Source organism: Spodoptera frugiperda, chromosome 1 (genome assembly GCF_023101765.2).
Source record: "Spodoptera frugiperda isolate SF20-4 chromosome 1, AGI-APGP_CSIRO_Sfru_2.0, whole genome shotgun sequence".
Lineage (NCBI taxonomy): Eukaryota > Metazoa > Arthropoda > Insecta > Lepidoptera > Noctuidae > Spodoptera > Spodoptera frugiperda.
In genome coordinates, this window is record NC_064212.1 from 6,073,231 (window position 1) to 6,087,301 (window position 14,071).

The 14,071-nt window shown below is 34.3% G+C and overlaps 5 protein-coding genes across 5 annotated transcripts; 3 read left to right on the forward strand and 2 right to left on the reverse strand.

Moving 5' to 3' along the window:
- The first annotated feature begins 1,303 nt into the window (after nucleotides 1–1,303).
- On the forward strand, nucleotides 1,304–3,267 carry LOC118273055 (queuine tRNA-ribosyltransferase catalytic subunit). The gene is made up of 6 exons (XM_035589817.2): nucleotides 1,304–1,551; nucleotides 1,639–1,936; nucleotides 2,025–2,268; nucleotides 2,356–2,524; nucleotides 2,609–2,803; nucleotides 3,024–3,267. Exons 1-6 carry the CDS (start codon nucleotides 1,420–1,422, stop codon nucleotides 3,180–3,182), a joined length of 1,197 nt encoding a protein of 398 aa, XP_035445710.2. The 5' UTR covers nucleotides 1,304–1,419; the 3' UTR covers nucleotides 3,183–3,267.
- LOC118273058 (coiled-coil domain-containing protein 25) lies at nucleotides 3,268–4,454 on the reverse strand. Its single transcript, XM_035589821.2, has 4 exons — nucleotides 4,253–4,454; nucleotides 4,050–4,141; nucleotides 3,688–3,834; nucleotides 3,268–3,610 (listed from the first exon to the last, which is right to left on the reverse strand). The coding sequence occupies exons 1-4, from the start codon at nucleotides 4,323–4,325 to the stop codon at nucleotides 3,299–3,301; spliced, it is 624 nt and encodes a 207-aa protein (XP_035445714.2). The 5' UTR covers nucleotides 4,326–4,454; the 3' UTR covers nucleotides 3,268–3,298.
- Nucleotides 4,455–4,776: 322 nt separating this feature from the next.
- On the forward strand, nucleotides 4,777–6,143 carry LOC118273059 (protein Dr1). Its single transcript, XM_035589823.2, has 3 exons — nucleotides 4,777–5,171; nucleotides 5,259–5,422; nucleotides 5,848–6,143. Exons 1-3 carry the CDS (start codon nucleotides 4,931–4,933, stop codon nucleotides 5,995–5,997), a joined length of 555 nt encoding a protein of 184 aa, XP_035445716.1. The 5' UTR covers nucleotides 4,777–4,930; the 3' UTR covers nucleotides 5,998–6,143.
- On the forward strand, nucleotides 6,122–7,917 carry LOC118273057 (uncharacterized). The gene is made up of 5 exons (XM_035589820.2): nucleotides 6,122–6,334; nucleotides 6,543–6,701; nucleotides 7,008–7,208; nucleotides 7,584–7,653; nucleotides 7,769–7,917. Exons 1-5 carry the CDS (start codon nucleotides 6,260–6,262, stop codon nucleotides 7,915–7,917), a joined length of 654 nt encoding a protein of 217 aa, XP_035445713.2. The 5' UTR covers nucleotides 6,122–6,259.
- LOC118273056 (dolichyldiphosphatase 1) lies at nucleotides 7,552–13,928 on the reverse strand. Its single transcript, XM_035589819.2, has 6 exons — nucleotides 13,850–13,928; nucleotides 13,653–13,763; nucleotides 13,474–13,574; nucleotides 13,051–13,229; nucleotides 12,595–12,822; nucleotides 7,552–12,511 (listed from the first exon to the last, which is right to left on the reverse strand). The coding sequence occupies exons 2-6, from the start codon at nucleotides 13,747–13,749 to the stop codon at nucleotides 12,379–12,381; spliced, it is 738 nt and encodes a 245-aa protein (XP_035445712.2). The 5' UTR covers nucleotides 13,750–13,763; nucleotides 13,850–13,928; the 3' UTR covers nucleotides 7,552–12,378.
- Nucleotides 13,929–14,071: the final 143 nt, after the last annotated feature.

Genomic DNA, 14,071 nt, shown 5'->3' on the forward strand with positions numbered 1-14,071 from the left:
TCCCAGGCACATTTCCAGACTCCGTGCTACCACTGAGAAATTTCGAAAAATCGAAAAAAGCCCAGTAACTGTAATACTTCGCCCGATCCGGGAATCGAACCCGAGACCCCTTGCCCGGCAGTCGCACTTGCAACCACTCGGCCAACGAGGCAGTCATTCATTTGTATTCGTAATTTTTCATGTATTTTTTATTTTGTCATATAAGATTTAAGTAGCTAGGAATAATTATTAATCTAAACTAACACATTATTTACAACTTAAAAATACCAAAAAAATAAGGAATAAAAACTAACTTAAAACTAAAATAAAGGCAATAGGCGTGGTTAGGTGTGGTTAGGCGTCGAAGTACTCGTCCGCATCGCTGTCATTGGGGAACGTTCCCAGAAGACTGGCCGCATTGAATTCTTTCTCCATCACTGGCTAGTTTTGAGGTGCCGTGTTTGACTGATGCAGTGGAAGCTTGGAAAATGGCCTGTCCACTTACTGATTTACCTGTTCACCCTTCTTCTCAGAGACAATGGGACGTGCCGCTGTGCAGTATTATTCGTGAGTCATTAATCAACTCTTCTTCTAATGCTGCAGAGCGAGCTCGCTTATTGGCTGTGGGAGAGTGGGAATCAGGTTTGTGGCTTCAGGCGCTCCCGTCACCCTACATAGGAACTATGTTGGATGACATTACGTTCCGGCTAGCTGTGTGCTTACGGTTGGGTGCTCCCTGTGTCTCTCCGCATTGTTGTCACTGTGGAGAAAGAGTCGATGGCTCGGGACACCATGGTCTTTCATGTCGTAGAAGTGCAGGCCGCATAAGTCGTCATGCCAGCATCAACGACATTATTCGTCGTGCTCTCGCCTCAGCCGGCGTACCAGCCGTATTAGAACCTAATGGTTTGGTACGTGATGATGGCAAGAGACCAGATGGTATGTCGTTGCTGCCTTGGAAGATGGGTAGGCCTTTGGTGTGGGACGCTACGTGTGTAGACACCCTTGCGCCATCTCACCTTCTAAGTACTGCTGCATGCGCTGGTGCGGCTGCTTCCGCGGCAGAGGACCTCAAGCGGCGCAAATATTCTAACTTAGTTGGCAATTATTGTTTTGAGCCGTTTGGGGTCGAAACACTTGGGCCATGGGGTCCTGGTGCACATTCTCTATATAAAGAAATTGCACATAAGCTATTCGACTCTACGCGTGACCAGAAGGCTGGCTATTTCTTCGGTCAAAAGATAAGCATTGCCATACAACGTGGCAATTTGTATTCGTATAAATACGAATACGACCCATAATGAAACCATCGATGCTAGCGCCACTTTGACAGTTGCCAAACTTGCCAACCCCAAAAGTAGTAAAGTACCTTTATAGACCTGGGTAAATCTAATAAAATAAATAAAATATTTACCAACAATTAAACATTGTTTGAATAAAATGGGTGCCAAGTCTTTAGCATTATCCTTTCAAATTAAAACAGAGTGTAATGTATCTAAAGCCCGGTCTGGACTAATGAAATTGCCGCACTATGAAGTTAAAACACCTGTTTTTATGCCTGTTGGAACACAGGTAGGCCTAATATAGTATCGAGAGCTTTTCGTACGTTATTTTCTCAATTTTTTGTAGTATGAAACCAATAATATTAATCTATTTCAGGGTACAATGAAAGGTCTTTTACCTGATCAACTTGAAACCTTGGATTGTGAAATAATTTTAGGCAACACCTATCATCTCGGAAACCGTCCTGGCACAGATGTTTTGACGAAGGCAGGAGGTCTTCATAAGTTTATGGGATGGAACAGGGCTCTGCTTACTGATTCAGGAGGTTTTCAAATGGTTTCACTATTGAAACTGGCTGAGATAACCGAGGAAGGGGTCAAGTTTAGATCACCATATGATGATTCAGAAATAATGTTAACTCCAGAAAAATCTATTGAAATTCAAAATTGTATTGGTGAGTTTTCAGATGTATTAGGTACTAAATAAAGTAATAACTTTGTTAAATTGGAAATAATTTAATAGATTTAATCATTATATTTAAGGTGCTGATATCATTATGCAACTCGATGATGTGGTTCAAACCACATTCCAAGATTATGACAGAATTAAGGAAGCCACAGAAAGAACCAGCCGATGGTTGGACCGATGTTTGGCAGCCCATAAGAGACCTACAGAACAAAGTATTTTTCCTATTGTGCAAGGTCTACTAAATAAAGACTTGAGGGAACAGAGTGCTAGCGAGCACATGACTAAAGATGTCAATGGATTTGCCATTGGGGGTTTGAGGTAAAATATGTTTTAATTTTTATACTACATACTTCAGTAACTATTTTCTAGGATATACACTACTGTTTATTTTATTTTTTTGTACAGTGGTGGTGAAGCCAAGGATGACTTTTGGCCCATGGTCAGTCTAAGTACAGGAATACTAGATGATCACAGGCCTAGATACCTAATGGGAGTTGGTTTGGCAATAGATCTTGTTGTATGTGTTGCCCTGGGAGTTGATATGTTTGATTGTGTCTTTCCTACTCGCACAGCTGTAAGTTTTAATCAGAAATTTTAATAAAATTAATTTCAATAGGTATGTAATAATAACTTACATAAAAGTTCATTTCTTTTTCAGAGATTTGGTTGTGCCCTAGTTTCAAATGGACAGTTGAATTTAAAACAAAAAATATTTGAAGCTGATTTGGATCCCATTGACAAGAACTGTGACTGTTCTACTTGCAAAACTTACACAAGAGCATATTTACACAGCATTGTGACAGTGGAAACTGTAGCTTGCCACTTGATTTCTGTACACAATATTGCTTATCAGGTAAAGTTGATAAAAATTATTATTGAAAGATGATACATATTTATTTGGTATAAGCTGGTAAATGAGCAAATGGATCTCCTGATGGTAAGCCATATCTGCCGGTCATGGACACCTGAAACCAAAGGTGTTATAGACATGCATGGCCAGTTAGGAATTGAAGGGTTGTTGGGGATTTTAATTTAGTCTTTAATTTTTATACCAGCATTTTTTGTATTTACAGATGAACCTAATGAGGAAAATGAGAGAGAACATTGAAAAAGGGACATTCCCACAATTTGTACAAACATTTGTTAGTGAGTATTATGCTGATTGTGAAGAATTCCCACCTTGGGTTATTAATTCATTGAGCTCAGTTGGAATAAACATAGTTAAAAACTAATATTATCTTTTTGTTGTATTAATTTCCCTTTATAAATCTATGTAATCTAATGAAAACTTACAATATAAAATAATCAACCAAAGAATGTCGGTATAAATATTTTTATTATTTATTTGTTACATAAAGTCATCTGAATCATTGCCATCCTTATTAGTGGTCATATTTTCCGCTTTCATTAGAGTGGAGTAACTTCTCAGCTCTGCTTCCTCCTTCTTCTTTTTTTCTTCTTCCTTTTCTTTTTCTCTCTTTTCTCTTAAAAGTTTCTTTTTATCTTCCCTTTCTAGCCTATCTCTAGTTTCCCTTTCTATTCTCAGATCTGGGAAAGATTCTTTTTTAGTTTTGTTCAATCTATTTATTATTTCATTACTTCTTTTGGCTACTCTCACTTTTCTGACATCCTTATCTTTATGAAATGCGACTTGTCCTGCCTGAAACAAAATTAATTAATTATGAGTAACATAATATCTTATCAAAAAAAAAAAACAAACTATTGATTGGGTTTTACCTCCATTCCTGCAGTTTTCTTCAAATTTCCCCACATTGTATAGACAATATCTATATCATTCATTTTATTACCCATTATAGAATTTGCTTTGACTAACTGGCAGGCATCATCCAATACAGAATTTGGTATGTCATCAATAGTTTGACCCTGAAATAAATTATGTTCATTAATTTTCAAATTGATTCAATTACAAATAAATTGTACTTCACATCACACCCAGATCCAGAATATTTTTTTAGATCATAGTTATGAAGAATACAAAAACATTATCCTTAGTAGCCAGTAAATCACCATGCAGTGAAACGACGCTTATTAAACTAAATCATTACCATTAATTAAACTATATTATTATACTATCTTACCGGGGCTAAACGAAGGTATACGTGAGCTGAAGACACTTTGTCTACATGGAACCAAACATCCTCAGGCCAACCCCATTTTATCAAATCTTCGTCTGTAAAACAATAACAAATCACAAGTTAGCATCCAGTACACTGGAATTTTAAATAATGCGTTAGAGACAAATGTAATTCTCTAGAGAAAATAGCATTCAAAAGTTCCTTACTTTCATGTTTATCAGCTCCCATGAAAAGGGTCACCGGCGGAGACACCACGTTACTGGTGAAGTAGAAAACCATTTTTGGGATTTATTAATTAAACTAGTGTGTAAATAACTTTCTATACACGTTTCTTAACTATAAATTTACAATCAAGGCACCAGCAACCATACCACACGACTCACGATCTTTATGACATCTGTCGACTGTCACTCACTTCATGACAGTTTAGTGTTGTAACTTCAAATTTCTTAATACAGATCTACGATATATCTATGGATTTAGTCGAATAAACCTACCCTATACACCATCCGATATGATCACATCTAAAAAAAAATGTAATTCATCCAACATTTTGTTGAAATTCTGTGGATAACACAATTCGACGACAACGACGAGCTTCTCCAAATTATTCTGTTCTTATCCTACATCTGCGAATTAAGATAATAAACATGAACAATAATAGCATGTTTTTTTATTCAATGACAATGACGGTAATGAATCTGTAGCACAAAAGTTGTCATTTCTCTTCAAACTGTCATTCTGTCATTGTCAATGAATTGGCATTTGAAACAAACAATCGATAATAATGAGAATATTGCAAAATAGTATTGATTTAGGAAGTGTTTATTAATATATTTGTATCATAACAATTTAAACTAGAGAACTTTCCTAGTAAGACTAAAATGGGAAGTCCAGAAAGAGAATTGTGCCCACCACCATCTGAAGAAGATGAATTAACACTGCCAAGAGCAAGTATCAATAAAATGATTAAAGAATTGGTACCTTCTGTGCGTGTAGCCTTCGAATCACGGGAATTAATTCTGAACTGTTGCACAGAATTCATACATTTATTAAGTTCAGAAGCTAACGAAGTTTGTAATCAAAGCAACAAAAAGACAATCAATGCTGAACATGTACTCACAGGTGACCTGTCAAATGACAAGTAATACACGTTTATTTGGATTTATAAAATTTAAATATCATTTAAAAACTTTATTGATATAATTTCAGCTCTGGATAGATTAGGATTTAGTGATTATACACTTGAAGCTGAAGCAGTTTTAAAAGATTGCAAAGCTGTTGCTGCGAAAAGGAGACGGCAAAGTACAAGACTGGAAAACCTTGGTATACCTGAAGAAGAACTGTTAAGACAGCAGCAAGAACTATTTGCTAAGGTAATGAGTAACCAGTTTTAGAATATAAAAATAAAACAAAGTATTCTTATAGTTATCAGCTTATCTATTTTAATTCTTAAAATAATTAAATAATTAAAATAAATCATTAAAATAATTAAATGTAATTGACTTAATCAAACTAAAGGGTACCCACTATTTATCATATTAGATTTAATTTCTTAAAAATCAAGTAGGGAGAAACTACCTGTCACTTGACATTGAATTTGATTACTGTTCTGGTACCTTCATACAATAAAATGTTATTATATAACTAACTTCTGCCTGCTTCTTCACCTGCACTCCTGTGGAATATAAAATATCCTATAATATTAATAATCATCCATCATAAGTCATTCTGGTTCCATCCACTGCTAGTTATAGGCCAAGAGCACTGAAGATTTTCATACTTTTTGATATTATTCCAGGCCCGAGAAGAGCAAGCAAAACAAGAGCAGCAACAGTGGTTACTGCTACAGCAACAAGGACTAGTGGGAGCCGAGGGTGCTACTCAGCCATATGTGCCTCCTCCCCCAGGACCTAGGCTCGATGATGAAGAAGATGATGATTACTCATAAACACACCTGTATATAACCCAACATTGTCATGTAAATGATAAATAAACGTTAAGAGATTCAATTATTTGACTGTTGATTATAATGAAAAATATTTTCAACTCTTGTGTATTCAAAATACAGATAATAAAGGAGCAATGCTAACCTCATTTTGTTTGTTTTTCTAAATTAATAATCTGTGATTGTCATTCTGTTGTCATGTCAACATCATCTAAGAAGTTTGTTTATAAACAATGGCAAAATGTAACAGTATGTTCTCTACAAAATGAGCAGTGATTCCAATAAGAAATACAAAAGGCCGAAACAAAATACGTTAGCAACTACAAATCCTGGAACTTCAGTAGGTAACAGTCTCTGTAATAGTTTGTTGTATGTGTGCCGTATTTTTCTTACAAGGAATGATATGCTGGTAAACATACATTGTATAAGACATTAGGTACTTCCTACAACAGGTAAGTAGATAATAAGTATATGCTACTCTTCAGCAACGCCGCAAGCCGGTTTTCTAAATAAAATAACCTAATTACTATAAAGGAATATAATTACAGAGACCAAGAAATAGGCGAAATGACCCCGTGAAAAAGCAACAACCGCTGTGCGCATTATTAGCCAAGGACTCTGAGTGGGTCGACATTCTGCAGTCACCTCAAACAGATGCTGCAAGGTCGTCCACCAATGTGTCCGACGAGGAGGAAGTACTACAACTTGTAAATAATATATTACATAGTTTCTGAGAAAATCATAACAAAAAACAGCATTACGCGCCTTAATCCTCATGGATAGCGGAGGTCCACATTTACAACGCAAAACACCCAATTATTACCGGCTTTTTTAAAGGGATAAGCTTATTCCCATATCCCCGGTGCAATTACTGAGAATTTACGAAAAACCAAAATCATCCCAATAATCCTTTAAGTAAATCACGGGAATCGAATTTTTTCGTATGATTTTGTCGCATCTATCGAATTTGTGCATTATTAATCCAAAAGTTGAATATTAGGAACTATTTTTAGGTAGAATGTGAAGATGGTCCTCAAATGAAACCATTGGCTATTATGTTTCCGGGCTTGCTCGACAAGGATCCCAAAACACTGCAAGGCATGCTGACCAAGGCTATGTCTACAACTGAAGTGACAAGACATTTGGTGGACCTTGGACAAAAAGCTAATTTCACCTTTATGAAAAAGGCGGATCGCCTAATTCCCCCAGACAAGGTACCTATTTAGTATAACCAAGAAAAAACTAGCTAGACTGAAGACTATCTATTTGTTAGTCGACCATTTCATGTTATTATATATTCCCAAGGAAGCTAGGGAATAATATTTAGTTCCATATGTTCACTGATTGCAATCCTGTAAAATTTCCAAATTATAGATGGCGCTGCTGTATTTTAGAGGCGCAGAGTAATTTTTCTTGAAATACGTCATTCATCGTTTCCAACAGCTAGTAAAAGTTATTTAACATTTCATGTATATGAAATATTTTGCAAATAATTCCTGGGGTGATTTTAACTCCTTCGCCTTCCCTAGGTGCATGAATGTGAAATAAAACAAAATATTTATTCTATAATATTATATTGTTGTTTACAGCAATGGATGGAAAGTTTGACTGAAAACAGCAATTCATATTGTTCCATAAACTCTGGGCTACTTAGCAACTGTAAGTAATTTTAACAATTTTCTTGTAATATCAACAAATAATAATAAATATCCATTTAATTTCATCGTCTTTCTTTTTAACAATATTTGTAAATGTAATATAATTATTTGGGAAGGTATCTCAAGTGACTATGAAGCAGATAATGAAATAGCCGATGGAGAATGGAGTGAAAATAAAATAAAGAAGAGAAAAAAGCACATTGGAAGCACTAATCAATCAACTCCGGAAGAATTGAGTTCACACGACATATTCTATTTTAAGTAAGGCAAACTAAATTGTAAAACAAACATAATATTTAAACTTCATTTCAACAACATATTATTGCAGCTATGAAGATTAGAAACAGAAGCAAGTACAAAGTAATGAAATTCAAACGATTTATATACAAAAAAATAACAATTTGAAAGTCTAATATTATACATTTATAAAAACATTTGTTTTATTTAAAGAATAAACTGAATATATTATGGATGATTGGATGAAAACACACTTCAGCAATGATTTGATTTATATAATGTACAATTATCTGCATCACAGTAATTTTAAGGCCACGTTGTAGCGGCGACCTACATACAGTCAGCCAAGTAAATTCCTATACTGGTAAAGTAAATAAAGATTGCTTCAATACAGAAACTGTAACTGGCTGGTGAGCCGACCAATGGTAAGTTGGTAACCATTAGTTTAGCAAACAAAAATAAAGGGATGCAATTTAGTATAACAATAGCTACGGTCTCTATACTGAATCTGAAGTAATCTTTATTTTCTTACCTGCATACTAAATGGCTTGGCTGAATGTTCGTATCGCGCTTTTAGAGCGCATGACTACTGAAAAATGGCTGTAAGTACAATCTTTACAATGAACAAAATATGGATGCGATACTGAGGAGTGTTCTCATCCTAGTAAGTAAACATCTATTCTTAAATACACCAAATTGGTTCACTAAGTACATACAAAACATTTCTCCTTAATATTGTACATGACAAATAACAAATCGTATGAACAATGTTATTAGAATGCAATAACTTTTCAAACTATGTACTAGTAGATATTTAAATATCTGTGTATCAGCATAAATTCTTGAATAAAGTTAAGTATTATTATGAGAAAAGTCTGGTTATGGCAATTGATTTGTTTTAAAATCAATATCTTAACATACTGCGTGACTAATCTTTAGCAATTTGGCTTCTGAGGACTTGTACTTGTTTGCTTTACGTTGAGCGAAAACATATCGTTCAACGTAAAGCAAACTCATACTAAAGGTACTGTACACATATTTCATTAACAAAAACGAATAACAATAATGAAGTATTGCAAGCATATTTATTTATGCTTGCAATAATCCAATAGATTCTGCAATAATTGGAGCAGCAAGAAGTATTTGCACGTTTAACACACAGTTAGGATACTTATTCACGTTTCTCATGGCCACAGCCACAGCTTATATCAAGACAAACATTGTTCCACTTATAAAGCATGGAATCGTTAAACAGTTGAAAAATATGAATTGCATTATATTTCTGCAAAAGGTGACGCAACGGCAAGCCGCCCATAAATAATAAGCATTTTCATAACGCAAACTTGTAGCTGCATAATGAGATTAAAAAAATAGCTATTTATAAAATATCACTAGCGTTTAAAATAAGTATTTTAAGAAAATATTCTTAAATTCTACGAACACATGAGCAAAAAACATTATTTATTAAGAATACATAGCATACTGATCGATTCCGTTATAATATTATGTTTTCCTATTTACATTACTATTGCATGGTCATACAATGTCACGTCACGGACTCACGACTCCAGGCTGCAGATATAAAAACCAATCGGAGTGTGCGGAACTGCGGAACATGCTATACGGTAGCTGCTTTCTAAAACTACTCACGTAGATATCCATACTAAGATGTTATAACCACGATACACTCCGAATGACTCTCATAAACAGACTCAAGTTAAAAATTAATAGATACATACATACATACATAATTACTTATACATTTTAGAAGAATATTAAGCAGATAAATAGAATTATAATATACAATAATATCTTTAATCTTCACTCGCATTAACTACCCTACAAATAAAATTTACCAATTACTGCTAGACTGCATTTCCTGAGATATGAAACGATGCCTGACATTATGAGATGACAATCTTTTAAATAGTAACAAGATACAATGACGATCTAAGTTTTCAGTTGTATATTGTATATAATAAGGCTATAAAATCTATTGCTATTAATGTTTTTAGAATTTATTATAAAGTTAACCGTCTACACGCGCTATTATAAAAGCTATATTTCGGTTCCGCTTGACCTGAAAGAAACGGCTCTCGCTGGGGTGCGACGCAGCCAGGCGTACATTGAAAGTATGAACTGAAATCGTATCTCACCAACCGTTTTATCCACGACAAAAAACATTGTCAAATATAGTTACCATATTAACCCGACAACTGAAGTTCGCATGCATTACTGACATTAAGCGAAACTAGGTACTTACAACTTTACCCTTTCCCTAAGGTATGAAATCCACAAAATTCCAAATTCCTAAACACATTAGATCTGGGTGATCGCACCCCAGCACCCGAAAGAGTCGCCACTGACCGTCTCCGTCTACTTATTCAATCGACACTATCTTCAATTACCAATGTCCCTAGTCATGACTATGAATGACAATAAATCGCTACCGTATTACAAAAATACAATAAGTCTATTTTTTACGAGAAAAGAATATCACACGCGAGGTGCCACCCATAAACCACTTCCGACTATTTGAAGAAAGCTCTGAACTATATTTAAATCTTATAATCTATATAATAAGTATATTCACTTCATTTTTATTGAGCAGTCGGTATATGTATTTGCATGCAAGCAGGCACTGTTTTGTTTCAATCACACTTATTTTATTAAGCATATTCTTTAGTGGTTTCTGGATGGTTAGCTAATCTCATGTACAAATATTATTTTATTGTAAACAATTGTGTACCTATATAAAATTTAAGCGTATTTAATATTAAACTAGGCATTTACATAACACATACATGGAACAGTGGAATAGTTTCCATACAGATACTTTTGTCCTTATTTACTTCAAGAATAGAAATGCGAAAGTCTGTTACCCAAAACTTGGAATTAGGGTAGTACTCAATACGGATTGAGGAAGTTATGCTTGTATTCTGTGTACAAAATTAATGTACGACTTAACTTACAAAAGTTTCCCCACTTATGACCATTTGCGAACAATTTACTTCACAGTACTTATGCTATGAATTATTACAAAATACAAAGGTAGTTATGGAGCATCTATAGAACATGTCCACAACATACATGTGGTATTAACCTTCATTATTTTATATAGATAATCTGAAGACTGAAGGACTTACTTAATTTCCACATATTCTCGAAATGAGGTTTATATAAGTAGTATATTCTTTTGAGAATGGATTATTTAATAAAATTCGACTAATAAAGCGTACCTAGTTAATATTTGGAAGTTAACTTGATTGAATATAGTAACATATCTGCTTTATATATCTTATTAAAAAATATCTTTTATAAACAGTTATATTTTGTCACCACAAACATTTAGGTATATTAAAATCTGTAGTAATTAACAACTTATATGGGTTTCATAGCCAGTTATCATAGGTTTTTACAGGTAGGTTTCATGTACTCTCTAGTAATATACATATTATGTGTGTTAACCAATAATCTAAATGAGGTTCCACACTAAAACAGTACCATTTCATTGCTTGAAAACGTGTACCAAAGTAATTTTATTATTCCTCTTAGTGTATGAAATCACACAGTTAACCTGACCAACTGATATCTGTTCTTTGAGTCTTGTACAAATGAGTTTTCAATATATTTTTTATATTACAGCATCAATATAAATCTTGTAAGCATAATTTTAACAATACTCAATATCCCTAAGTATCCAATGCTTACATCTTCTATTTGGTTAGTGTTTATACAAGTTAACCTACAATATAACACAACCGTGTAAACCATGAGGTTTTTTGTATCATAATTTAATCTTCTTTCTAGTTATTAAGGTATATTCTGTTAAAAAATTATACTTTCAATTCAACAAATGGGTCTAGCAATTTAATGTAAATAAATTTTATGCTACTGTTAATGTGCACAAATCTTGCCATCACATAAGACTGGTACGAGTCTTCCACATATCAATAGACTTTACTATAAGTATTTATTTTGGTCAACTTGTAGTATTGCTGGGCTGATACAGCCCCAACATAATCTGAACACTGCCTTTCAATTACACATTTAACTAGTTTTGACACATCAACAGTAATACACATAGTTACTAATATAAACCATCCACTAACTCTACTTCAAGTATTATAAATTCTCAACTGTACAATTAACTAACACCAAATCAACTTCAAAGGAACATTTACACTACACATCACCTATAGTAATTATTAATATTAAAATCAATTATTATTGCATCATTTAGAGTACAACATCATTATCATTTAACATTTTATAAGCCAAAATTCATCATGATGAACATGAGAGAACATCTACCTGGACCATTATGAAAGTTAAGTTAGAGGTACCTACGTTATTAAGGGATGAGGGAGCGAGCTGGGTCAGATTTCGTGAGGAGCACGCCGCCGAGCAGTGCGAGCGCCGCGGCGGCCGCCAGGCGTCACGCGCGCGGCCGCGACGCGGAACCGGACGCGCGCGCGCATGCGCACCGTCATTGTGTCGGCTTCAGAGCTGCCATCTTGCGCCCGCGCGCACGTGCTTCTTGCCGCGACGTGGTGTACTCAAACCACAGCACATTTGGTATCAGCGTCGTATCTCTTATCATCAACATTTCACATAGTTTCCTGGAAGGTAATAATAACATGTTTTTAATAATAGATAACAAGGTAAAATGTTAATTGAAAACAGCAATGCTATAATTACTTACAATGAGACTAACTGTGGAAACAATGGAGTGAAAACTCTGTGAACTATTGCAAACCAGACAGTTGCAAATAAGAACCCGACAATGCCTCCAACGACAACTTGGGAAGTAGTATGGTAGTGCAGGTACACCCTGGCAATGCTCACTAGCAGGGCTAAGCACATGCAGCCACCTACTATAATCACTCTCCACAGAGCTGATATTATACTGTTATTGTTAATGTGATGTAATCTGAAAATAAAAAAGATTATTTTGGATGGATCATCATGGCAAACATCCAATTCAAGATGTCTACATATTAAATACATTAACTGAATATTATATTGGCTTTGATTTTTTCTGTGTTTAACTATATTAACTACACTACAATAATTGATATTCAATACATTAGAATAAGTACCTATAATTTATGTATTCTTGATGATATACAGACAATGTAAAAAATATTGAACAACCCACCTGATTAAGACAAAGTATAAAACATAGATACTAAAGAACCAAATAAATTGAGCATGTGACGAGGGCATCCCATATTCATTATATAAATTTCCTCTTGAGAGTGGTCTGGCTTCACATACTATGTGCTTCAAAATTATATTCAACACTTCATTGACCAATGTGCCAGTGAAAAATGTTATCTGTAAAATAAAAATAGAATAAATTAGAATTACAAACTAGCACTGTCACATAAGAAAGACTAAAGACTGTTTAATGACTAGGTACTCAAAATAATGTTTGGCTGAAAGGATCAGTGTCAAAAGAACATAAATCAAACTAAACATGGTCAACATAAAAATTTCCAAATTTACAATTATTTTCATAGATTTGATAAGGATATTCTGTTCAGGAAGAATATTTAAAAAATGAAATAATTCAACTCACCGTGTGAAGATCTCGACGAAACAAAATAAGCGCAACAAATCCGGCACCAATACCAAATGGGGACAGGCTTATAAATGCAAAGAATTTACCAAGCCAGTCTCCTGAAATCATATGATTAGGGATCATTAATGTTGAATATACTATACGGTAAATAACCCAAATATTGCATTTAAACTTACCTTTTGGATACTCAACTAAAGTAAGAGCCAGCGGTTGCCATTCGATTTCACCGTTATTATGCAAAACATCACTCACAGATATAGCTTCTTCCTCCATTTTCGCTTCATTTGCTAGAATAATGTACAAGTTATGAAATGAGTACAAATCCTATCTAACATTCCAAAGATAAATAATACAGTTAAAAGCTCAAACTCACAGAATCCACAACACGGCCGACAAGTAGCACGACACGAAACAAGTTTTTGACAAACTCTGAGCAATCAATCAAATCTTCGTTGACATAAGAAAATGTTGCCAATGCAAAATAATTAGACAGATGGAAACTATACATTTTGTTTATTGGTAACACAGTTTCCAATCAAATTTATCGGATGTTGAATAGCCACCTTTATTTACATTTTCTATGATATTTTCAGCC